The sequence below is a fragment of the Canis aureus genome, chromosome 14 (genome assembly GCF_053574225.1).
Source record: "Canis aureus isolate CA01 chromosome 14, VMU_Caureus_v.1.0, whole genome shotgun sequence".
NCBI lineage: Eukaryota > Metazoa > Chordata > Mammalia > Carnivora > Canidae > Canis > Canis aureus.
This window is the reverse complement of record NC_135624.1, coordinates 48005644-48032186: the sequence shown is the minus strand read 5'-3', so window position 1 is coordinate 48032186 and position 26543 is coordinate 48005644. Positions and strand designations below refer to the sequence as shown.

Here is a 26543-nt window from a genome sequence, read left to right as displayed (position 1 = left end):
TTTTAAAATATTTTATTTATTTATTCATGAGAGACACACACACAGAGAGGCAGAGACACAAGAAGAGGGAGAAGGAGGCTCCATGCAGGGAGCCCGACGTGGGACTTGATCCTGGGTCTCCAGGATCATGCCCTGGGCTGAAGGCGGCGCTAAACCACTGGGCCACCCAGGCTGCCCTAAAAATCATGTTTTTAATGAGTATGTAATAACATAGTATGATGGTCACTATTTTACAGTAAATAAAGTAGTTCAGAAATGGTACAGTAGGAACATAGTATTGTGGATAGGATAACAGAGTGCTTCACAGTAAATTATATTACCTTTGGCAAGATTATCTCTCTGAACTGATTTTTCATCTGGGAAATGTAGAAGATGCTCATAGTACCTACCTCGCAAGTTGTAATGAAGAATAAATGAGATCATTAATGCAAACATCTGCCACATAGCAAATATTCCATAAAGGTTATATGTATGCACTAGAAAAAACAAGAAAAATATGCCAAAAAATAGTTGCTTTTTTTGGATATGAGCTTACTGATAAATTTTATTTTCTTCTATATATTTTATTTTTTTTTAATTTTTTAAAAGATTTTACTTATTTATTCATGAGACACACAGAGAGAGGCAGAGACAGAGGCAGAGGGAGAATCAAGCTCCCAATAGGGAGCCCGACGTGGGACTCGATCCCAAGACCCCGGGATCATGACCTGAGCAGAAGGCAGACGATCAACCATGGAGCCACCCAGGTGGCCCTCTATGTTTTAAAAATTACAATAATTGGGGGCACCTGGGTGGCTCAGTCAGTTAAGCGACTGATTTTTAATTTCAGATCTTGATCTTAGGGTTGTGGGTTAGAGTCCCATGTTGGGCTCCACTTGGGGCATGGAGTCTACTTAAAAAATAAAAATTATAATAATGAAAAAACGTTTGGCACCTGAGTGGCTGGGTCAACTAAGACTGCGTCTCTGGATCTCCACTCAGGTCACTCAGGTCTTGATCTTAGGGTTGTGAGTTCAAGCCCCAAGCTGAGCTCCACACTGGGAGAGGAGAGGAGAGGAGAGGAGAAGAGAGGAGAGGAGAGGAGGGGAGAGGAGGGGAGGGGAGGGGAGGGGAGGGGAGGGGAGGGGAGGGGAGGAGGAAAAGAAAGAAAAGGAGATGTATCTACTTTCCTGTAAAAGCTGAGCTCCACACTGGGAGAGGAGAGGAGAGGAGAGGAGAGGAGAGAAGAGGAGGGGAGGGGAGGGGAGGGGAGGGGAGGGGAGGGGAGGGGAGGGGAGGGGAGGGGAGGGGAAAAAGAAAGAAAAGGAGATGTATCTACTTTCCTGTAAAATAAAATAATGATGGAAGAAATTATCAGCAACAACATTCAGTATCTCTGGAAGATTTTGCAGTTTCCCCATTTAGAAGATAGGCCTATGACTACACTATCAGATTTGTCTCCAGATAAAAATGTGTGGGAAAGGGGAAATCCTGGGTAAGTTCTCAGTCAAAAGGGAAAATTTAAAGGAAGTAATAATAATATTTTTATTTGTGTAGCACTTTTTACTTTACCAAGCATATTAACAAGTGGTATTGAATTGTCAGAAAGGATCATTTAGATTTTTTTTAAAGATTTTATTTATTTATTCCTGAGAGACACACAGAGAGAGGCAGAGACATAGGCAGAGGAAGAAGCAGGCTCCATGCAGGGAGCCCGATGTGGAACTTGATCCCAGGACCCCAGGATCGCACCCTGAGCCAAAGGCAGACACTCAACTGCTGAGCCACCCAGGTGTCCCTCATTTAGATGCTGTTATTTCCACTTTACAAACAAGAAGATGATGCTCAAAAAGATTAAATGACAAAAATAACAGAATTTGCAAACAATCAAGCTGGGACTTGAATTTAGTTCTTCTAGGTTAAAAAAAAAAAATAAAGAAGAAAAAAGAGCATAGCACTGGTGTTGTTTCAGAACCTTTTCCTAGAAGTTGCCCATGATAATAATATTAGATATTTTTTCCTGTGACTCATTCTGAAAAATCTGTTCACTCCTTAGGGAAATTCCACAACATTATTTTCATCTTTTATGAGTCTTTTGTTTTTGATGTTGTTTGGTTTTTACTGGACAAAAATTTTCAATGCAGATGATTATTTGTATAGTTCTTACAAAAATAAAAAATTTCAAGAAAAATTTGAATAAGGCAAATAGCACTGGAGATGTTTAGTGCATTTATATTTGCGTTGAGGTGGGGGTTAAGTGCAGAGTAGAGATAAAATGAGGAACTATTATTAACCAAAACTGAATTGAATGTTTACAATCTAAACATTAAATGGAAGTTTAAAAAGCTGAGAAGCTGAATGACTCAATCTACATAGAGAAGAAAATGGCATGTGGGTTTGTAAAAAAAAAAAAAAATAGGTAGGAGCCTTAAATAAATCTGGGCAGGAATAGCGTGTTTGTCCTAAAGTCAGGGCAAGAAGTCTGCCGCTCACACAAAGACCAGCAAAGGCCATTAAAGGGAATTTTAGGAAGGGAGTGACATTGTGAGAGGGCAACAGAGGAAGTTGATTTTGGCAGCAGCTTTGGGAAAGGACTTGAGGAGGAAAAAAGTCTGAAGAAGAGGCATTTCTCAAAAGGAGTAAGGACTATACAATGGACATAGGTAGAGTTGTAAAAATGGAAAAGTTTGTTTTAAATTTTGATGGAACCTTTCTACTTCAAGTCCTTTTAATCAAAATCTGATTTTTCACCTGTCTCTCCATTATAATTTTGCATTTAGCTTTCATTAATTTCCTCGCAATCACTATGACAACAGTGCATTTTAAAATTGACTGTGTGCTTTGACCACCTGCGTCAACCTCAGGTTGTGTCCTAACAAGACTCAGGCATGTGTAATCAGTTGTCGAGCCCAACCATCTGGGCATTCCAAACTCCAGTAGTAAGAACTAACACCTTGGATTTAAATTTTAGAACAAAACACCTATTGTTTGAAACATCATTCTGTGTCATGAATTTGTGTTAAGAGGTGTCGGGGTAGGGGTGAAGGCCAGTTACTCAGGCTCTTTTAATAGCTTTTAGCTTGTTGGGACAAGAGTTTCAATTCTTTAACTCTTGTCCTCCTCCTATTTATCCAGAACAGTTCATTGTTGGATAAACACCTAGCAGCCCCTAGGTTTTTCTGTTTTTTTTTTTTTTTTCAAAACTGTTGCTAACTTATTTTGCCCTAAGCTGCTTTGTATTTTTAAACTATATCCAGATTAATGGTAACTGCTAATATGTGTTTGAAGAATACAAAGTAAGACAGCAACTATCAAAGAGAAAATAATATACGTTAAACAGTTATTATTTTCATATATACTATTTTTATCATGAAATTTAAGGAATTTTTTTTTTTTAAATTTAAGGAATTTAATGAAGATCCATCATATGACTTTTTTTTTAAGATTTTATTTATTTATTCATGAGAGACACAGAGAGAAAGAGAGAGAGGCAGAGACATAGGCAGAGGGAGAAGTGGAACTCAATCCCAGGACCCCTGGTTCACTACCTGAGCCAAGGGCAGATGCTCAACCACTGAGTCACCCAGGTGACCCCATCATACAACTTTCTTTAGTGATCTGATTTAAGTCCTTTGGGGTGGAGCTATTATATCACATCAGTTTTCACTGGAGTAATAGGAAAGGCCAATGGCATTCCTAGATCAAGCTTTTTCCTCTCAATACTGGAGGATTCACAGGGTAAACAGACTGCCGTAGAACTGATGAAGCTATCGATGGATGCTCCTGGGAGCCACAGCATATGCTTTTGGACATCGAAGGAAGGAATTTTCTAAGAGAATGTGTTCTTGATTGCTTAATGGAATTATCTGTGGAAAGGCCCAGAGGATTTAGGCATGGCCGGGAGAACTCACTGGCCCTCCTCCCTACTGTCATCCGGCCTTCAGCGGGATCAAAGGAGGGACTGCAAAGCTGCGGCTTCTTAGTTACCATGAAAACACCTGCCTCTCCCCTACAAAGTGCCAATAAAAGGGGCACCTGGATGGCTTCGTTGGTTGACCCCCAACTCTTGATTTTGACTCAGGTCATGATCTCAGGATTGTGGGATTGGCCTGCATGGGTGGGGGAGTGTCGTCAGCGAGTCTCAGAGTCTCTGCTTGAGACTCTCTCTCTCCTCTTTCTCCCTCTGACCCTCCCCCCCCACACCGCCCCCACTCACACCCTCTCTCTCTCTCCAATAAATAAATAAATCTTTCAAACACAAACAAAAACCAAAGTGTTAGTAAGAAACCAGGAACAAAGCAAAGGCTACAACGAAGACTGACACCCACCTCAAGCCACCCTCAGAATTAATCACATTATGCCAAAAGCCTTATACACACAGCTGTACAAACACAGGTCCAAGGCCCCGGGCCCTTCAGGATCACTCATAGGCTCCGGCACCTCCCCTGGTCTGAGTCAATCCCCCACTCCTCTCCCACCAGCCAAACCTTTCCACTCTGTGCTTCAGAATTTATGGTTCCTCGTTCCTTAATTAAAGTCTGGCTAGCCTTTGAAGACGCTTCTTCTCCTCAGCCCTCACATGGCAGTGGTGTTTTCTCTCACACACCGCACTCGAGGAGCACCCAGAGGTGAGGCCTGTGTGTCTCGTTGCCGCCTTTAGGTGTTTTTATCATTCTTCCTCTCAGAACATGATAACAACTGCCACTGCCACAACCACCAGTTCAGCGTCTTGGAGGCACTTGGTGTCAGACCACTAAGCCACCGTATTGAGTCATCGCTCACCTCTCGCTGACTTCCTTAGACAATGAAGACTTTAGATTCCGGCCTTCTGTCCCTCTCTCCACCACTACCCTGTGCTATGCTCCTCTGCTGGGTGACTTCAACATCTACAAAAATGATCCATGTGCCCATGTCCATATATTCACTGGCCTCCGAGTTCCTGAATCTTCCCATCTTCTTTTTTTTTTTTTTAATTTATCTATTCATGAGAGACACACAGAGAGAGAGAGGCAGAGACACAGGCAGAGGGAGAAGCAGGCACCATGCAGGGAGCCCAACGTGGGACTTGATCCTGGGACTCCAGGATCAGGCCCTGGGCCGAAGGCAGGCACTAAACCGCTGAGCCACCCAGGGATCCCCTCTTCCCATCTTCAATGTTATTTTCCTCCACTGTATTTCAGCAAAATGCTGCTGTGATCATATGTCCCAAAGAACTTTCCTCCATATCCCTTAATCGCCTTCAAAGATTCTTGAATTTCAGTATTTCATGTTCTTCTGACCAAACTTCTCCTACCTTTTAGCTGTACCATAACCACCACTTCAATCAATCCCTTTGGAGCAGCCAATTGATTGGTCTATCACCTCTTCACTGTCCATGTTCCCACGTGTGTTACTGTCCTTCCTCCTGGTGCAGCTTACTGTAATCAGGTCTCTTGCGTATACCCACAAGTGCCTTGCCCCTCTCACTTTCCAACCTACTAGAAAAACCCAATGCTGCCTTAAACATAACTCCTTACTTCACAACAGCACCGATCAGTTGAATATGGTTAAAGGACAATATGCAACCATAACGACAGCTCTTCAAACATTTTTTCTGGTCATTCTTACCCTGTTCAACAGCCTATTTTTTTTCCAGATTTTATTTATTTATTGAGACACCTGGGTGGCTCAGTGGTTGAGCATCTGCCTTTGGCTCAGGTCGTGATCCCGGGGTGTTGGGATCGAGTCCCTCATTGGGCTCATCACTGGGAGCCTGCTTCTCCTGCCTCTCTCTTGGTGTCTCTCATGAATAAATGGATAAAATCTTTTTTAAAAAGACTTTATTTATTTACTTAAGAGAGAATGAGTGAGAAAGAGAGCATGAGCAGGGAGAGGGAGAAGCAGACTCCCTGCTAAGCAGGGAGCCTGATGTGAGACTTGACCCCCAGACCCCGGGATCATGACCTGAGCCTAAGGCAGATGCGTAACCAATTGAGCCACCCAGGCATCGCCGTTCAACAGTCGTGTTACATTTCCCCTCTCCTGGATAGTTGTTTCAGTGTCTCCTCCACCTTTAAACCTCAAACATCCCCACCCCACTTCTTGCTTTTAGATAATGACCCCTCTTCTAGTTTGAGAAAATAGAAGCAATTGGAAGAAAATTGCCCCATTGTTCTCTTCATTAAGTCAATGCATCTACCAGGATCTGTACCTGTGCACTTTGCCTCCCCTTCTGTTACCTGGCATAACCCTCAGCGCTCCCATCTGAAGCCAACATCTCCATATGTGTATCCGATCTTGCCCTTTTGGCCCACCAATGATTTCAATCAAATGATAGCCTCTCTCCCCTCTACATCCACAGTTTTTTCCTTCTCTTCTTAATCATTCCCATCAGCATACAAGCAGGATGTGAATTCTCCCTAGTAGTCTTGTCCCCTTCAACTAACGTCATATTTTCCTACTCTTTTTTTTATTGCAGTAGCCCATTAAAATGGTCTATGATTACTGTCTCCACTTTGTCACCTCGCATTTTCAATTCCACTCATTCCATTTCTGGCAATTGCACTGACTATTCTTCTAAGAACACTCTTGTCAGAATCAAATAATAGCCTCGATCTTGCCCAATCCAGTGGTTATATCTCAGTTCTGACCTTGCATGACTTCTCGATAGCATTTCATTTGACCATCATTCCTTCCTTAAACATTTCTTCACTTAGCTTCAAGATCACATTTCTTTTCGACTTCTCCTACTTCAGTGGCCAGTCCTTCTTCCACCTGTGTTAAAGATCAGCACATCAGGGCTCAGTCGTTGGCTTTCAAAAAAATCATCTATGTTCTTTGTGTTCATTTCCTAGATGTTCTCACTTAATCCCATGGCCTTGAATACCATCCATACACTAGAGCTTTGCAATGAATCCCTCTTGCTCTAACTACTCCCCTGAGCTCCAGATTTATAATCCATCTCCAACTTGATAACTCTCCTTGGTATCTCCAACTGCAACTCTTGATTCCTTTCCCCAAAAATCTTCTTTCCATGTGTTCTCCTTTTCAGTAATTGGCACTTACCTTTCATTCCACTGACCTGCAAGTCATCCTGAACTCCTTCCTTTTCATTGTATTCAGTCCATCAGCAAGTCCTGTCAGCTGTATCATCATAATATATCCAAGATCTAATGAAATCTCACCACCTCCATTGTTCCCACTCAAGTCCATGATGGCATAATCTCTCCTCCAGGCTTTTGCAATCATCTAACAGGTCTCCCGGCTTCAATTCTTACCCTTACACAGTTCATTCATTACACAGAATCCGGAATGATCTTCTTTAATTGGTAAATCAGATCATGCCATTCGTCAGAGTCAAGACCTACAATGGTTTTGCATTGCAGTTATTACAGTTAAGAATACAAACTCAAACTTTATCCATGTTTACAAGGCTCTAATGACTTGGCCCACCTCACTGGCCTCATCCCTGTAACTCCCCATCTCCTTCACTCTGATTTGGCAACTTGGACTTCCTGCTCTTCTTTGAACATGCCAAACTTATTCCTGTCATAAGGGGACTTAGGGTTTGTAGAGAATCTGAGTTGGCCTTTTTTTTTTTTTTTTTAGATTTTATTTATTTATGTGACAAAGAGAGAAAGTACAACAAGCAGGGGGAGCAGCAGAGGGAGAGAGAGGAACTTGATCCCAGGACCCTGAGATCATGACCTAGTCAAAGGCAGATGCTTAACCAACTGAGCCATCCAGGTGCCCCTGAATTTGCTTTCAGGATAGACAAAAACTTAGCAGTGTTGTGGTTGATTAAGCATGCTGGGTCTCAGAGCTAGACCTATTGATTGAGTCAAATTGCATTTGCAATCTTATATATATATTTGTTGATTAGTTGCTGATGAGGTAGTGAACTCCATGGACATGTCTGAAAGCTCATAATCATATCATATAGCTCCTCAGCCACTGCTGATGGTAGTTACTCTCCAGCCCAGACTGCCTTGGTTTGGATTATTTGTGTCACAGTGTACTTCTCTTTTCCAGTGGAATGTGAGACGGAGGATGCTGCTCTCGTGATTGATGTATTAATAAGCACTCGTGAAATCTATCTCTGGGTTATATTTTAATCAACCCAGGATTCTTCTTCTCTCCTTCTTTGTTCCTCATCTTTCCTGTGGGAAAAGGCCCACATATCTTTTCCATTTACTACTTTTCCCCTTCATTCTCATTTTCCTCCCAAAATCTGGTAGCAGAAATTTTACTTGCCTCAAATTCTAATTCTAATCTAGTCTACATTACAGGCAACCTGAAGGCAAAGTCCTATCAGCTGTGTTGTTCACTGCATTCACAGTACCTAGCACGTTGCTTGGCACATAATTGGCATTAATAGTAATTGTGGACTGCAGAGATGAGTGGAAAATAGAAATACCCCAGTTTGTAAACAGAAGCTTAGCATCTTGTTGTTGTTGTTGTTAGGATAATAGAGAAAGAGATTCAATCTTTGTAGAAATCAAAATGTTTCAGTAAGAAGAGGATTGTCATGACGAAAGGCCAGCAACTGTCCTTTAAGAAACTTCCCAGGAGCGTGCATCACCCTGGGATGGAATTTATAACCGTCACAGCCATGATTGTCAAGGGACTTGGTCCTAGCCTTAATAGGCTCTGAAATCCAATTTTAGCAACATGCTAAGAACAGATCCACTTCTTATGACTGGACTGACATTATCTAATAATGACGTATGAACCAGAATGCCAACTTATTAGTTTATCATGAGAGCTGTAATCATCTTGAGAATTAGAAAATATGGAGTCTGTATAATCACTACATGCCTGTCGTAGTGCTTCATGAGAAGGTGTATTAAATAAAATGGTTGCTTGATGAATAGGGATAAGAGATGCATTACCACTTGGTGATTAAGACTCAGGCAGACTTCAAAAAAAAAAAAAAAAAAAGACTCAGGCAGACTTCAAATCCTGAGATGGCCACTGACTAGCTCTGTGACCCGGAGCAAGTCATTTAATTTCAAATGCCTTAATTTTCTCACCTGTAAAATGGGGATAATAACAATCCATGCCTGTAGAAGATACTTTTTGGAATATATTCACAGGTCACTCCCCCTAAGAATAACCACTTTCTGTGTCCCCCTCCCTACCTTCTTCCATAAACGTGGGCCTCTGCTACACATGTTGTGTTATGACCTGATGCCACGGTGCACAGGAAAATGGGTGAGGGGTGGATTCCTTACTTAGGTGGGACTAATCAGGTTCTCTCACCCAAGGATTTGCAATTTATTATTTTTTTAAAGATTTTATTCTTTTATTTGAGAGAGAGACAGAGATAGTGACAGAGAGCACAAGCTGAGAGGAGAGGGAGAAGCAGACTCCCCGCTGAGCAGGGAGCCCAACACAGGACTCCATCCCAGGACCCTGAGATCATGACCTGAGCTGAAGGCAGACGCTCCACCCATCTGAGCCACCCAGGCGCCCCAGGAATTTGCAATTTAGATTCAGAGATTCCATCTGGTCTGGTCTGTTTGCCTGAATGAAGTGATAGAAACGTTGGCCAGGAGGCTGCCGTGGAGGAAAGATGCCTGTCCGTGTGCCACCAGCACCAGTTGAGGCTGGTCTGTAGAGAGAGGGATGGGGGAATGAAGCAGACTTGCCCAGAGAAGCAGAAACCAGGACCATAGGCACCAGAGAGACCTGGAACCGTGCCCACTGGCTCCCTATTCCAGGTCCTTCAGAGGCTCAGCAGCTTTACCCTTTCTGGAGACATCCCTGTGTTCTTTCATAAAGCTCCTCTTCTGGCATCAGCTAGTTAGGGTCAGTGTCCATTCTTTGCAATAAAAAAAATCTTGAACGAGATAGCACTACACTGTATTTTTAAGAAGTCAGTAGGTTGGGGGCACCTGGGTGGCTCAGTCTGTTAAGCATCTGCCTTCAGCTCAGGTCACGATCCTGGGGTCCTGGGATGGAGCCCCCAGTCCAGCTCCCTGCTCAGTGAGGAGTCTGCTTCTCCCTCTCCCTTTCCCCTGGCTCATGCGCTCACTCTCTCTCAAATAAATAAATAAATAAAAATCTTTTTAAGAAAGTAAGTAGCACATGTAGGACATGTGTAATGATAGCATTCCTGCCACTGGGATTGACAAATTGACTCCTTCAGTCATGGTGTTCTCTCCCCGCAAGGGCTTGGATGAAGGCTGCCAGTAGTTTTCTATGGTTCTTCTCCTTCCCTGTCTCCCTGGTTAAGAGAATCATATCTTATTTGATATTATGGCCTACTTTATCCTTTTTAGACAAGTCTCGGAGTGTTAGGTGACTTTGGATTTCTCTTCTATGATTCATTTTGTGCTGGTTGTACAATGAGCTTCAAGATGACCTTTAGATGCCTCTCATTTCCAGATTCCTTAAAGATACTTCAATGCTGTCTCCAAACACTGAAAATAATTTATGCTCCACTTGGCTTGTCGGCACATGGGCATAGAATAAGGTGAATAGTCTTAATGGTTCTGTTGTCTATCTAATTCTCGCCCTCCTCAGATTCATTTATAGATTTCTTAGGGCAGTTTACAGGGGCCTCAGCCAGGCGTCTCTATCTCAGCTGCTCTAATGTCACTATGATTAAGAGCTATTTTCTTGACTTCTCCATTAACCTTGGACCCTACTCTTCTGAGAACTTTTTTAGTGCTATAGGCAAGGGGCATAAAGGAACCTAGGGAACAGCAAAAAGACCAATTTGGTCCAAATAACAGTGGAAGTTGGTGCTAGAAAAATCGGTTGGGGTCTGTAATGGCATTGCCATTAAAGACAAGACCAAGTTAGATTCCCCGAGGTTGGGAGAATCTCCAAGTCAGGGCAGAGATTAACTTGAAGCCTAGATGCTTTCTCTCTCGCCATCACTCAACAATGACAGCTGCATCCATCACCCGGGGCAGGAAGAGCCACTGCCCTCCCATTAGCACCACCACTTTGAACATGCGATTGCCACCATTTCCACTGCTTTTGCTGGAAGCTCTTCAGTCACAAGTTCTCCAGTGCGAAGGACACTTTTGATGTCAGTACCATTTTGGAGGCTGGAACAAATTGTTTTCTTACTTGCATGAAAATTACCAGGCTGACATCGTACAGGCTAAAAATGTTCACATAGCAGGACTTCTATAAATAGACCTAAACTACTAAATTGTGTTGAGTGGGATTTTACAACAGCGATCAGATATCTACATATGGTTTGTAAAACTTTTTCTTTTTTTTTTTGGAAAAAGTGACCTGCTAAAATACCAAGATGTAGACAGTTGGGGATTTTCTTGAGGGGGGAAATGACCCCTCACAGATAAAGATTTACATTGTTTTACTGACCAAGTGAAGGAGCCTAATTCTTTAAGGGTAAGATGTCTCTTTGAAGGATAATTTAAAATAGTGCTCAATTGTTGCAACTTTTTCTATGTTAAAGGAATAGTTTACTGAAAGATGATTTTATTTTTTCAGTTGGCTTATAAAAATACTTAACTATGTTGGTGATTTTTATTACATGTAGATCATTTCTGAAAAAATGACAAAGCAATTGCATTTTGCTCTGCTCCTTGAACTTGAGCCTGTGCTTCTCTGTGATTATATGACCAGAGTAGCTACTATACTACTAATCCGCTTATCTACTTACATAATTAATATATGTGATATATACCTAGATTTATATGTCTCTATTTCAGTTTATCGATACACTGAAATTCAGGCCAAATTTACACTTGCAGAAAGGTAGTAAAACGTCAAGGCTTTTATTTGGATATTTGAACAAACCTCCCTCCCCCATCAATGAACAACTAAATATCAAGATAATTGTAGCAAAGCTATTTTTATTTTTATTTATTTATTTTTTTGCAAAGCTATTTTCAAAAGTACCTGTATGTCTAAGTACTTTATTTCATTTTGCTGAAGATGACCTCACAGGAACAAGTACTCGTAAGTCTTCATAACGTTATTCTTGTTGGCTGGCAGGATCACCATATATACTGTGTGTCTGCACATGGTTTTTGCAGTATCTTGGGACCACCTGGAAAATAGGCAAGTAAAGGCAAGGTTAGAAGATAATCCTTGGACAAGATAATGGAATAGGATATGAATCCAGGCTATGGTTCCCCAGAGCCCGCTTTCCCCATATCTTTCTGCCTCCTGAGGAGTTTATGTAATACTATATTTCATTCTTTTTTTTTCCTCCCAAAAAAGATCAGGCTCTAGGAAATGGTGATGTGTTTACCAAAACCTTCTTTCTTTTCCTTCAGAATAGTGACTGGTTTAATTTCAAATTAGATTTCAAAGCAGAAAAAAAAAAACACACGGGTTTATCTGGAATCCATAATGGGACCCAAAATGCTGTCTATTCAGTTTTTCCTGAACTTTTGATGTATGTTGTCGCAGGGTAAAAAAGCAGTTAAACTTCTCCCTCCAAAAATGACGTGATAACTCGTAAAACAGGGCTCATTGGATACAACCAAAAGCGATAGCCTTCTTTTTCCTGCATGCTGGCAGAAAATTATTGCAACAGCTTAAGAAAGGTGATTACTGCCTCATTTGCTAGCATCAGAGTTCTTCTCAGGGAGAATTTCAGATTTTGTTCTGAAAGAACAAACAAGTGATTGAGAACCTGGGGTCTTGGAAAATCAGCTGGTGACGGAGCCTTAGAAAAGGAATCCAACCTGCTTCGTTGGGGAATTTGCTCTATGGGAGGAGAGAAATTCTTGGCTGTGAGCACAGACAGGACAGAGAGGGGGAAGAGGCACGACAAGGGGGTGAGCAGGACCCAGGGATCATGGCAGAGGGCCTGAGACAGTAGGTGGTAGGTGGCTGAAAGGACTCTGAGCTGCTGGCGAGGCTGTACCTGATGGGGCTGCTCCATTCAACACTCTGCTCTCTCGTGAAGTCTTCCACCCTCGTTAAGGTTCAATAGGTTTGCTGGCTTTCTTGATGTTAAAAGAACCCCAAAAGGAGTCTTCAGTGAGAAAGAATGAGACTGGAAGCAAAGGTGAAATCAGAATCCCCAATTCCACACCTTTGCCCCGGGGTATTCACAAAGCTCCTTAGGAAGGCCTTTGGACTTATATAAGGTGTTCAGGCTCATTGTTTTTTAAGACTTTATTTATTTACTTGAGACAGAGAGAGCCTGAGCTGGGGGAGGGGCAGGAGAGGAAGTTACAAGCAGACTCCCTACTGAGCATGGAGTCTGGTGTGGAACTCATCCCAGGACCCCAAGATCACCACCCGATACCCAAGCTGGTTAGCTGCTTAACCAGCTGAGCCACCCAGGCACCGCATCAGGCTCATTTTCTAAATCTTGAGGGTCCAGGTGTCTCCAGCTGACATCTAGGTTTTATAGGACGGAATGTGTTTGTTTATACAGAGTAGGCTTGCCAGATAAATTACAGGACACCCAGATAGGTTTGAGTTTTAGATACATAGAAGGGACTTTCTCTTTCTTTCTTTCTTTCTTTCTTTCTTTCTTTCTTTCTTTCTTTCTTTCTTTCTTCTTTCTTTCTTTCTTTCTTTCTTTCTTTCTTTATTTCTTTCTTTCTTTCTTATTTTATTTATTTACTCATGAGAGACACACGGAGAGAGAGGCAGACACACAGGCAGAGGGAGAAGCAGGCTCCATGCAGGGAACCCGATGCAGGACTCGATCCCAGGACCCGGGATCAGGACCTGAGCCAAAGGCAGCCGCTCAACCACTGAGCCATCCAGGTGTCCCTTGAGGGGACCTTTTTAGTGTAAGTATGTCCCAAACATTACGTTGAATATTTTTCTGTAGCAATGAGCATTCTTCACAAGGGCTTCCCACCGATATCCAAGGCAGTGACCTTGAATTTGGGCCTCATTCCCTGTAAACAATGTCTTGAGAAAGAGACTTGGATCTGAGCTATGGCTATGGTCCCATAGAACACACCTTCTTCATTTCTTTCTGCCTCTCTTTTTCCTCCTCCTTCTTAACCTTTCTTCTGCAATTACTTCCCATTACCCTATAAATTAGAGACAACTGAGGGTATGCTAAGGAAGGAAACTGAGATGTGGTTAGTCTCCTCTTCCATAAAGGGAGGGTGATAGTGCCTTCTTATGGGGTTGCTGTGCAGTTTCAATGAGTCAATACATATAAAGTATTAAGAACAGTGCCTGGCATAGGCGAAATAGAAGTATTTGGCTCCAGGGTGTGGGGTCTAGAGTCAAGAAGCCTTTCTTGACTTCCTGTAGCCTAACTACCTGTAGTCACCACTGTTGCCCTCCACTAACCTATTCTCCGTATTATAGCTACTGATCTTTTTTTTTTTAAAGATTTTTATTAAAAAAATAATAAAGATTTTTATTTATTTATTTGACAAAGAGAGAGAGAGCACAAACAGGCAGAGCAGCAGGCAGAGAGCGGGGGAGGAGCAGGCTCCCTGCTGAGAAGGGGGGGTCCCCCTTCCTGCCCCCTCAGGAGGCTTGATCCCAGGACCCTGGGATCATGACCTGAGCCAAAGGCAGTCACTCAACCAGCTGAGCCACCCAGGTGCCCCACTAGTGATCTTTTAAAAATGCAAATCTGATCATGTCATGGCTATGACTGAATAAAAACCGACTAGGCTCTGAATGTTTATGCTTTTACTTCTTTCTCTAATCTGACTGCTTGTCTCTTTTCCCTTCACTTTGTATTTTCCAGGCACAGAAGCCTTTCAGGGCCATCAGGGTGATGCACATGCTGTGCCTTCTACCTGAAAGATTTTTCTCCTCCCACCCCCCACTTCTCCATGTTAATTTTTCAGTCAGAGGCTACTTCCTTAGGGAAAACTTCCCTGACTTCCTAATCTAGATTTTTAAAAAGATTTTATTTGAGAGAGAGAGAGAGAGAGAGAGAGAGAGAGCGCCTATGCGCATGAGCAAGAGGGAGGGGCACAGGGAGAGGGAGAAGCTGACGCCCTGCTAAGCAGGGAGCCCTACATAGGCTCTGTTCCAGGACCCTGGGATCATGACCCCAGAGGAAGGCATGACCCTTAACACCTGAGCCACTCAGGCATCCCCTTCCTAGTCTAGATTATAAATCATGATTAAGAGCACTCTGTACTCTTCCTTCATAGCCATTTATTACAGTTTTTTTTCATTTATTACAGTTTTTAATTATACATCCATGTGCTCCATGAGGACAGAGCCCATGTCTATCTTGTCAACCATTAAAGTCTTCAGGCCTAGCATAGTACCTACCACATACCAGATAATCAACCAAAAAAACTTTTTTTGATGAATTAGAGTATATTAGACCAGAAGTCAGTAGGCAAATCTGATCCACTACCTCTCTCTCAGACCTGCAAGCTAAGAATGGTTCTTAAATTTTTAAATGATTAAAAAAAATCAAAAGAATAATAATATATTTTGACACATGAAGATTTTTTTATTTTTATTTTTATTTTTTATTGGAGTTCAATTTGCCAACATATAGCATAACACCCAGTGCTGATCCCATCAAGTGCCCCCCTCAGTGCCCGTCACCCAGTCACCCCAACCCCCCACCCACTTCCCTTTCCACCACTCCTTGTTCGTTTCCCAGAGTTAGGTGTCTCTCAGACACATGAAAATTAAGTAAAATTCCATTTCCATGTCCATGAATAAAGTTTTTTGGAACATAGCCCCGCAGGTTCATTTACGTGTTCTCCGTGGCTACTTTTGTGCTACAGTGACCGAGTAGTCGTGACAGAGACCAGATGGCCCACAAAGCCAAAAATATTTACTATCTGGCCTTTCAGAGAAAAAATTTGCTGACCCCGTGTTAAACAATAGTAATTTTGGGCTCTGGGGCAGCTTGTGTTCAAAAGCACCTGCAGGTGGCTTTTCTCAATTGTTAACAGTTTGCCTCTGTTGCTGAAACAAGTGATCTATTTATTTTGCTTGGCTGGTAGGATTAATTAAAGAGACTTTCCTTTGTGCTTTGTTTTTCTGTTTTTCTATCAACAGACAGAAGCCCCCAAAGGAGATTAGTCATATGCCATACTCCTTTGCTAGTGGTATGATCATGTAACTTGTCTCCCACCATCAGATTTTCCAGTTCTTTGGATAATTCATGAATTCCTCTCCCAAATGAGAGAAAGAGTTTGATAGGTGGTAGTGATGAATTTAAATAGAGTGCCTACATTTTCCCATCCACGTTCCTTCAAATTACAAACTGGAAGCAGATTAAAAACTATTTTTTGTCTTCTTTTAAAAGTATCTCTTTCCAGTTACAAATTTGTACTTATCAGAGCAACACTTTAAAATACACATTAAAATTTAACAAGGTTTTAAGGTGATTTCAAAGCGATTTCACCAGAGTGCTAGATAAACATTTCAGCCAGGACAGATGATGTGTTCATTTTTAAAATAACTTAATTTAAAAATCGAATCTGAAAAGTAACCACTCTACAGGTTCTTGGCTGCTGAATTCAAAGATATTTTCACTGAGAAATAGACAAAGGGGATTGTATGAATATAGGTGTCTTGCTTTAAGTCATGCCTTTTACTTCTGAAAAGCAGTTTGTTGAGTGGAAATAGATCTAAGTTGAATAAAATTCTAAAAATTCCCTCAGAGTAATCCACTTATAAAGTCAGTATTTAATCCTTGATTTATCTCTTCTTTAAATTCACATTTTCACACAATGGATCTGTTTAGAATAGAAGCCCCTTTGTAATGACAAAAAAAAAAAAAAAAAAAATCCAAATGGCACAGTACTAACATACCACCGATAAGATATTTTGGACAAAGTTAAGATCTTTTTGATAAAGGTATCCCAATTAATAAAATAGTATTAAAATATAAAGCTCCTAAATGATCTAAAATATGTATAGAAAATGAAGACAAAATATAGTATTTTATTAATGGAAGATGATCTCAAATACATTAATCATGCATTCCACTGAACAAGAAATCAATTATTTGAAAAAAAGAAAAAGGAAATCAATTATTTGACATAGTTTAGGAGGTGATATTTCTAGACTTTTACCATAGCATCAGAAAATCCTCTGCAGGATGCTTAGCTGTTATGAGCTAGCCCATTATAAAGAATTTATGTCTGATTCGGTTGCACTATTTAAAAGGGCACTTTTATATATAATTATACTTGAGTGTATATGTGTATATATATATATATATATTTCCGTTAATATAACACAAACACTTCTCTATGTGTTTTAATATGGCTCATGTTATGATTATTATAACTGACACAGGGTAGACATTATGATATTTACTGATGGTTACCAGGCACGTAACCAAAATTTTTGTAAGTTCAGGAATGTGCTGCATGGGTAAGAAATTTCTTTAATTTAAATTTTTCTTGTTTGGAATGCCTGGGTGGCTCAGCAGTTAAGTGTCTGCCCTCAGCTCAGGGTATGATGCTGGAGTCCTGGGGATGGAGTCCCCATATTGCACTCCCTGCATGGAGCCTGCTTCTCCCTCTGCCTATGTCTCTGCCTCTCTCTCTCTCTCTCTGTCTCTCGTGAATAAATAAATAAAATCTTAAAATTTTTTTTTTCTTGTTTGATTCATTGACAATGGGGGAGCTTTCTAAGGATTAAATGATGGTTTTTAAAAAGTGATAAGCTTAAAAAAAAGTGGTAAGTTCCCAATAGAAAAGGAATGGAGCTCTATATAACATGGTACAGAAAGGAATTCAAGTAGCATTTTGTAAGCACGTTCACAAATAATAAGAATTTCTCTACAGATAATCTGGTAGGAAGCTAGCAAGTCAATTAGTGTGATGCTATGACCTTTACTAAAGGAAGGTAGAGTGAAAAGTAACAAAAAAATCAAATAGTTACCCCCCACCACCACCCTGGACATCAGAGGAAAAGAAAACCTTAGGAATATTTTCATTTCTCAACATCCTTTAAAAATAGATGAAAAGAGGCATCAGATCAAATAATTTGAAGTGCAAAGAATATTCTAGTCTCAATCAGAGGTTTTTGCAAGTTTTTTTATGTCAAATTTATTCAAAGAGCTTTTATTCTGAAATTATAACCTTCCCAATTTTTGGTGATTTTTTTATTTTGTTTTTTAAATAGACTCCATGCCCAGCAAGGAGAACAATGTGGGGCCTGAACTCATGACCCTGAGATCAAGACCTGACCCGAGATCAAGAGTCAGACGCCTAACTGATTAAGCTACCCAGGTGCCCCAGAGTTTTAAAGATTTGATTCATTGATTTAGAGAGAATGTGAGCAGGGGGAGGAGCAAAGGAAGAGGGAGAAAGAGAATCCCAAGCAGACTCTGAGCATGGATCCCAGGACCCGAGACCATGACCTGAGCCAAAATCAAGAGTTGGATGCCCCACCAACTGAACCACCCAAAGCACCCCTCAAGTTTGGGTTTTAAAATATTTTTATTTTATGGAATAATGGGAAGAATAGATATTTATTTAGACTTACTGTGATACCTTTACTTGGCAAAATCAAAAGTTATTAAGGCTATGTCAGTTACCAAAAATTCCTTGCAAATTTTCAGTTCATGAAATAAAGTCTGGAAATCGGTGATCTAGACTCATTGATAAGACATATTTACAATAAAATATAAGTAATTCAAATGTTCTTAGAATAGAATTCTGCTTAATTAGATCTTCACATTTTAAGTTAACCTTTTTGTTTCAGCCTTGCTCATTCGACTCAATTTGAAATGCATTTATTGAAAGCATCAGTTATGCCAGGCATTGACCCAAGTGATGCTGATACCAAAGTGCCTAAGTGAGGCCTTTGATCTTGGAGAACAAATCAGATTAGCGCAAGAGACAGAAAAAGAAACACTTAAGTCCTGTCTTCAATTTGAAATCTAATAGTTGTATGTATGTGGTAGAGAAATAATCATGCCAGGAAAGGGGGTCCAATCTGAAAAGTCTTCACAAAGAAGCTAATGGTTCTATTGGATGTTGATGGACAGGAATATGAGAATCCTCCAGGTGAGCAAGGAGGGAAGGACACAAAGGGAAGGACCCAAAAGCATTGAGGCTTGAAAGAACAGGATCACTGATATCAATAGAGGAGCCATTTTAAGTGTCAAATGAAGGAGTGGTCAGAGAAGAAATCTGAGAGGTAGCCTGGAGTCATTAGAAAGGGAGATGTATATTTTGCTGAAATCCTTGGACTCTATTCAGTGTGTGCCTTGAGAATCTTTTTTTTTTTTTTTTTTTGCCTTGAGAATCTTTAAAGGATTTTGAACAGGAGAGAATTGGAAATCTTTCCAAAAATGTATTAGTATCTCTTCCTTTCTGCCTCAGTAGATAGAATATACTGAACAAAAATGACTCTTTTACTGATGCTTGAAGGTCATTCAGTGATATTCCCAATGAATATCAGTGTTCTTTTTACAGAGGGACCCTCTGAAGTATGGAAGGTGAAGGACATGGAACTCCTTCCTCTATAGAGATTCAGGAAATATTTCTTCCTTTTTTTTTAAGCTTTGTTTTTTATTTATTTTTTTATTTTTATTTATTTTTAATTTTTTATTTATTTTATTTATTTATGATAGGCATACAGTGAGAGAGAGAGAGGCAGAGACATAGGCAGAGGGAGAAGCAGGCTCCATGCACCGGGAGCCCGACGTGGGATTCGATCCCAGGTCTCCAGGATCACGCCCTGGGCCAAAGGCAGGCGCTAAACCGCTGCACCACCCAGGGATCCCCTGTTTTTTATTTTTAAAAAGGATTTTATTTATTTATTTGAGAGAGAGAGAGAGAACATGAGTGAATGGAAGGGGCGGGGAGGGGGGAGAAGCAGACTCTAACTGAGCAGGGAGTCCCACATGGGGCTTGATCCCAGGACCCTGAGATCATGACCTGAGCCCAAGGCAGACAGATGCTTAACTGACTGAGCCACCCGGGTGCCCTGGAAATATTTCTTTGAAGTTTCTTTATAAAATCAAATTACTAGGAACGTATTTTCTCTTAATTTGCTTCATTCTTGTTAATATATATATTTTAAGATGTTATTTATTCCTGACAGACATAGAGAGAGAGGCAGAGACACAGGCAGAGGGAGAAGCAGGCTCCATGCAGGGAACCCGATGCAGGACTCGATCCAAGGACCCCGGGGTCATGACTTGAGCCAAAAGCAGATGCTCAACTGCTGAGCCACCCAGGGGTGGCTCTTGTTAATATTAATAAAGGGCTGGGGGAAGAAATTTTTGTGGACAGTTTCTAGGAATTGGATTTTTCTTAATTTTACTACAGAAAACCACTAGTTAATAGATAGTATCCACCTACGTGCTAAGTGAGGGGTAGAGTTGTGCCACTTTTGGATAGAATGTGGAGATTCTGTCTCTGGAGAGTGGAGACATAGTCATTCCCCCCCCTATTCTTTATTTAGCACATAATAGTTACTATATAAATTTACAGTGAACTGAAAAGAATTTGCATTATAAAGGGTAACAATTTTTCTAAGGAAAACGAATTACTGGCTTCACAAGTAGTTCTCTGATGTGGTTTACCTTTGTGTGTAAACAGGGTAGGATAAATGATCCTAATGTATTTCACCCTTTAACAGAGTTTAAAAGAGATCCATATACAAGGATGTTAAAAAGCTTGAGTCATGCTGGCACATCGGTAGAATATTTCATTTTTTACTTGTTTAATCTCTACAGCCAATGTGGGCCTTGAACTCACGACCCCCAAGATCAAGAATTGTATACTCTACTGAGTGAGCCAGCGAGGCACCTCTGGGAATATTTCTTTTTAAAGGATGGGGAATCTAGCTTGCAGATGAGAAATAAAAGTATGGGATAAAGTTCCTCTGAAGGGAAAGTGCACATTGTAAACTTCTCCAGGAGATAAAGTCTCTCTGAAGGGGAAAGTACAGATTGTAAATTTTTCCAGGGACTGGTTCAGTAATACCGAACATTCTTTCTTCCTTCCTTCCTTTTTTTTTTTTTAAGTCGTTTACCTTTTTGAAAAAGATATTTATTTATTTATTTGTTTGTTTATTTATTTATTTATGAGAGAGAGGGGGTAGAGAGAGAGAGAGAATGACAGGGAGGAGCAGAAGCAGAGAGACAAGTAGACAACGTGCTAAATAGAGCCTGACCCCGGGGTTTGATCCCACGACCTGGACATCATGACCCGAGCTCAAATCAAGAGTTGGATGCTCAACTGACTGAGCCACCCAGGTGCTCAAACACTGAATATTCTTAAGAATGACCTGCATATTGGAAGCTCTAGGTTTGCAGGTTTCTAAATTTTTCCTCGATGTGAATACTAATAGTAGTATCAGCTAGTAGAGGGCTGGGTGTATGAGCTAAAAAGTGATAAGCAATCCTGTTGTGGGCAAGTGTGAAATAGAGAAAAAATAATATGAATTATGTTTGTAAGGTAATGATCTCAGCATGGTTGGCTAAGTATAGGGAAGAGAATTTAGAGGTTACTGCAGCCTGCCTTTGGGAATTATGAGCCCAATGTGCTCGTGTGACAGAATAATCTGGACATCACAGAACAGGTGTTTTACGAAGAACTTGAAAATATCACCTAGACCTCAAACAAAACTTGTAGTTGTGGACACATCTGAAATATCTAGATCATACTAGATATTAGAACATAGAATATTCTTTTTTAAAAAGATTTGAGGGCAGCCCAGGTGGCTCAGCAGTAGCACCCAGGGTGTGATCCTGGGGACCTGGGATCGAGTCCCACATCGGGCTCCCTGCATGGAGCCTGCTTCTCCCTCTGCCTGTGTCTCTGCCTCTCTCTCTGTCTCTGTGTCTCTCATGAATAAATAAAATCTTAAAAAAAAAAAAAGATTTGAGAGAGAAAGTGGGGGAGGGGGGGCAGAGGGAGAAGCAGACTCCCCACTGATCAGGGAGCCCAATGTGGGGCTCCCTCCCAGGATCCCAGGATCATGACTGGAGCCAGCCAGGTGCCCCTAGGATATAGAATATTCTTAAATTCTGATATAGAATATCAGAACCCAGCAGTAGTTTGACTGTTGTAAGAAAAACGGAATTGATCCTGACTATAGTTAAAAAACAAAAAACAAAACAAAAAACCCTAACAACCCCAAATCAAAATGGAATAGTCTGAAAATGAGGATTTAGTTGCACTTAACAAAATATTTATATAAGCATCTCTGAAGGCCATATAACCTAGCTGCTTATCTTGCGCCCTCACTAGAACTACCTGAAAGACCAACAGCATTTCCCCTTTGCTCACCTTTCGATATTTAAGGTTGTGTCCCTAAGATTTTTTTTTGTGTGTGTGTGTGTCCCAAAGATTTTTGAGCTGAACTCACCGAAAAAGTCTTGACCTAACCGATGTTTATCTCCCCCTTTCTGGTACTAAAGCCCACTTTCAGGGCACCTCTGGGTTCCCCCGGGCTACTACCCTGCACCTGCACTAAACAGCCTGAGGTCCAAAGGCCTCCCCAAGTTCAAGGGCAGTCGGAGGAGGGCCGGGACCCTTAGACGTTTCCCCCCCTAAAAGTCTTAGATGGGGACCAAAGCATAACTGTCCTCAGCTGTCGTCCTTACAACCTTTCGGTTCTTGCAGCTCTGGTGGGAAACCGGGGCCGTCAGGACCCACCGGGCTGGGCCTGTCCAAGAATTCCTCCCCTCGCGGGGGGAGGTTTTGCGGCACAAGGTGAAGCTTCCGGAGCCAGACACCCTCTTCCTCTCAAGAAACAGCCTCCTGCTGCCGGTGTGGGCTCAACCTGGGCGCCCCTGCGAGGGTTCTAGCAAGGGAGACGGACGTCCTCGGCTTCGGAGGGGGCAGGAGAGGCACCGCGTCTTCAGTCTTCTCGGGAGTCCCTTAGCTTTCGTGACGAACGCCCGCCCCACAGGGGACGTGGATGAAGCCGAACTTTTTAATGGAAATGATTTAAGTAGGAATTTTTTTTTTTTTTTTTTTTTTTTTTTTGTGACCGACTGCGAGGTGACACGTCCAGGTTTGCAGACACCTTCACTAAAGCTCTTCGGGGTGGCGAGATGCCCGTGCACGCTCACACCTGGGCCGACGTCGGGAGGACTTAGTCCCAGAATCTCAGGTGCTGCGATGCACCCTCACCTGCCCATCCACGGCTAGACGACGCGCGGGGGCGCGCGGGATCCCCGCTCCGGGCACAGCCCCCCGGTGGAGAGGATGTTGCACGCTCCTCTCCGCCCTTGCCCGCTTTCTCCCACACGGGCCGGTGAGTTCGTCCACGACCCCTGGCCTCGCTGGACGGGAAAGGCGCGGGGAAGGAGGCTAAGCCAGGGGAGGACTTTGCGGCTGGATCTCCCAGCCCCGCGAAGGGAGCGCGGCGATGGGGCGGGGCGTGCGGCCTCCCTCCTGCCTTGCCCAATCAGGTGCACAGGAAGATGTCCTCTTACCAATCAAAATAAAGTTCGCTTTCCGGGGGCGGGAGGGTGAGCCTTGATTGCCAGTTCTCCAAAGCAACGCCAGGCTAGAGGACGCGGAGTGACTCGGCGAAGGACCAACCGCGGGGAGGGGGCGGGCCGGGGGCGGGCACCCCGGTGAGCGGCGGCCTGCCGGGCCAGTGGGGCGCGCCGGCTGCTGTTCCTGTTGTAGGGTCTCTCGCCAATCGGGAGGGCGAGGGAGTGGGCGGGGCGGGGAAGGGGTGGGACGAGCTCGCAGCAGCGCCGGGCGTCCGTCGGGCTCCGGGGGGAGAGAGAGAAATCCGGTGAAAATCAGAGTCGGAGGTTTAACCACACATCGGTTCCGATCGGATTATTCCTTAAAGGGGACGCGCCATTGTCAAGAGAACGGAGCCCGGGGCCCGAGGGCGGGGACCGGCGGCGCCCGAGGAGCGAGGCAGCTGCACTTGGACTGGGGACGGGTAGGTGTTGCCCGGGGAAAGACGCCTCATTTCACTTTCTCTTCCAGCCCCCGGGGCAGGCGGCGGGATGCCCGCCCGACCGGGGGCCACAGCCCTGGCGGGAGCCGAGGTCGCCGGCCCGCGCGCGGCTCCCTTCCCGGTGGGAGCCGAGGGGAGGCGGGCCAGGATGGCTGGCGGGCTGCGCCGGCCCCGCACACACTCCAACGGACGGCGCCCGGCCGCGCAGCCCCCCGCCTCAACCGAAAACCCGCCGGAGCGGCGGCGGGTCCTCGGGGAGCGCCGCGCGCCCGGCTCCCCTCGCGCGCCCCCTGCCCCCGCGCGCCCGGCTCCCCTCGCGCCCCCTGCTCCCCGCGCGCCCGGTTCCTCTCGCGCGCCCCTGGCTCTCCTCGCGCGCCCGCAGCTCCCCGCGCGCGCCCACGGCTCCCCCCGCGCCCGGCTCCCTCGCGCGCCTCTGGTTCCCCTCGCGCGCGCCCCCTGCCTCCGCGCGCCCGGTTCCCTTCGCGCGCCCCCGGCACCCCCGACCCCCCCCCCCACCCCCGGCGCCCGGCTCTCGAGCGCCCCCTGCCCCCCGCGCGCCCGCCTCCCTTCGCGCGCCCCCCGCCCTGCGCGCCCCCTGCCCCCGCGCGCCCCCTGCCCCCCCCGCCCCGCGCCCGGCTTCCCCGGCTCCCCCTGCGCGCCCCCCGCCCCGCGCGCCCCCTGCTCCCGCGCGCCCGACTCTCCTCGCTCGCCCCCTGCCCAGCGCGCGCCCCCTACCCCTCCCCGTGCCCCCTACCCCCCGCGCGCCCCCTGCACCCCGCGCGCACCCTGCACCCCGCGCGCCCGGCTCCTCCCGCGTCCCCAGCCCCGCGCGCGCCCGCCTCCCCTCGCGTGGCCCGTTTCCCCTCCGCGCGCGGGGCTCCCCCTCGCGCGCCGCCGCCTCTGCTCCTCGGCCCCTCGCCGACTCTCGGGAGCCGCCCCGCGGAGAGGACGGCGGCGGCGGCCGGCGGCGGAGGGAGGGCCGGGAGCAGAGTTGGCGGCAGCTGGCGGCCGCGGGCGGGAAGAGGCGCGGGGACCCCCTTGGAGCGGCCGAGCCGCCGCCGCCCGGTCCAGCATTGTCCCTCGGGCTCGGCTCTCGGGTCTCCGCCCGCTCCTCGCGGTCGCTCCCGCAGCCCCGGAGCCGGCCGGGCCGGTGCGAGTCTCGGCCTCCCGGGTCCGCGCGGCCGCCGCAGCCTGGGCGCCGAGCTCGTCGTGCAACTTTTCTTTGCCGGTCGCGGGAAGTGGTGGCTTCCGGGCAGCAGGTTCTCTGGGCACAGACTCTCCGTCCTTTCTGGAGAGGAGGCTCTCGAGGGCTCCGGGTTGCTGATGCCCGGCTCTCCTGCCGTCCCAGTTGCGTCCCTGGCCCGCTCCCCTCGCCTCCCTCCTGGGTTTGCAGTTGTTCGGGAGCAGGAGCCTCTCGGGCCCCGAGATGAGGGCGAAGGAGCCAGCCCAGGGAGCTGCGTCGGTGCGCAGCGGGAGCTCCGCGGAGCGGGATTTGCCGTAACCCTTGAACTGCGGAAAGTTACCTCGACCTCCTGCCCGAGGTGCTTGTGGAAGGAAGACCACAACGAAACCAACTTCTTAGGTTGCGAGGGTCTGTAGGATTAGAAAAAAAAAATGCTTTTTTTTTTTTTTAAAGAAATAAAGTCACTTTTGTAAAATACCGTTCTGCCTAGCAGATGTCTACCGTCCAGGTAATTTCTAGGACTGAATACTGAATCGCAGGTATTGTGATTAGTAACAACTTTTTCTATTGATAAAACAAGTATAAGAGACTTTTTTCTCATCCTGACCATTATTGCTGTGCTATACCTGTCAATATTTGCTAAAGAAATCATTCAGAAACGGCACATCCCTTGTTAGAGACCTTATTTAGAAAAGGAATGTTTTCATAAGCATTCATTTTTGACAGTTTCTTCTTGAACAATACTTTGTAGAGAGTACTTGCATGTGCAAGTTACAAGCCTATAAACAAAGTAGCAGTGGGTGTGTTATTCTGTAGTTTTTTTTTTTTTTTTTTTTTTTTTTTTGCTACTCATGATCAAAAATAGCATTCCATCCTGTCTTTTCTAACATTCTGAGTTATTTTGTAAAATTACTTCTCTGGAAGAGTGAATTTTGTTGGAATGCCTGGCTCAGTGGGTTTTTTTTTTCTTTTGTTTTTTTTGTTTTTTTCTTTAAAGCAATACTAACAACTTCCTGAAGCGTTCCTTGATTAACTCACTGTCTAGTAACTTTCTGAGTGGCGTGGAACATTATTAGTTCACAGGCTGGCAATAACAAGAAACAGGGAAACTGAAAGCCAAATTCGATTAATAATGTTTTGAGAAGTAGTCTGTTCTTCCCACAGAATTTAGGAAGTGCAGACACATAAAACCATGTTCTTTTGTAGTAATCCTGATGGTATCTGGCATTGTTACACCTATATTCCTCTCCTCCCTCCCCTTTGATCCTCTTCTGTGATAAGGATGTCAGGCCCAGCTTGCAGGCATAATCTCCCTTTCCATCTCCTACTATAGCTAAGTAGAAGATTAAAACACGTTTCCAAATTTCTATCTTTGTTTACTTCGAGTTTAAACAATAGAGGAAAGAATTTCTGAACTTTTAAAAGAGCACATTCAGAAAGAATTGTCTTTGAAATATCTAGGCTGTGCTTCCTGGAAAACATTTTTTTCCTGTGTGCTTTTCATATTGTTTTAAACACATTGTCTTATGTATACACATTGTCAAGCCATTTCTTGAGCTGTGAACTGTCCCTTGAGATCCTTGGGAACTGGGACTGTCCTTCA

The 26543-nt window shown here is 44.2% G+C and overlaps 1 protein-coding gene and 1 long non-coding RNA gene across 3 annotated transcripts in view; one reads left to right on the top strand and one right to left on the bottom strand.

Moving 5' to 3' along the window:
• Positions 1-11800: 11800 nt before the first annotated feature.
• Positions 11801-26543, bottom strand: part of LOC144283625 (uncharacterized) — a 33780-nt gene continuing 19037 nt past the window's right edge. For both annotated transcript variants that reach the window (XR_013352181.1, XM_077847958.1), the window contains exons 2-3: positions 25281-25350; positions 11801-11992 (exon numbers count right to left, since the gene is read on the bottom strand). Coding sequence is in view for 1 of the 2 variants with exons in the window: in XM_077847958.1 (XP_077704084.1) it covers positions 11884-11992; positions 25281-25350 (179 nt within the window). In the remaining variant the exon portion in view is untranslated. The remainder of the gene's footprint in view (positions 11993-25280; positions 25351-26543) is intronic.
• The window catches only part of LOC144283626 (uncharacterized), a 39328-nt gene continuing 36285 nt past the window's right edge, over positions 23501-26543 (top strand). Inside the window, exon 1 of the long non-coding RNA XR_013352183.1 lies at positions 23501-23739. This is a non-coding gene — a long non-coding RNA (uncharacterized LOC144283626). The remainder of the gene's footprint in view (positions 23740-26543) is intronic.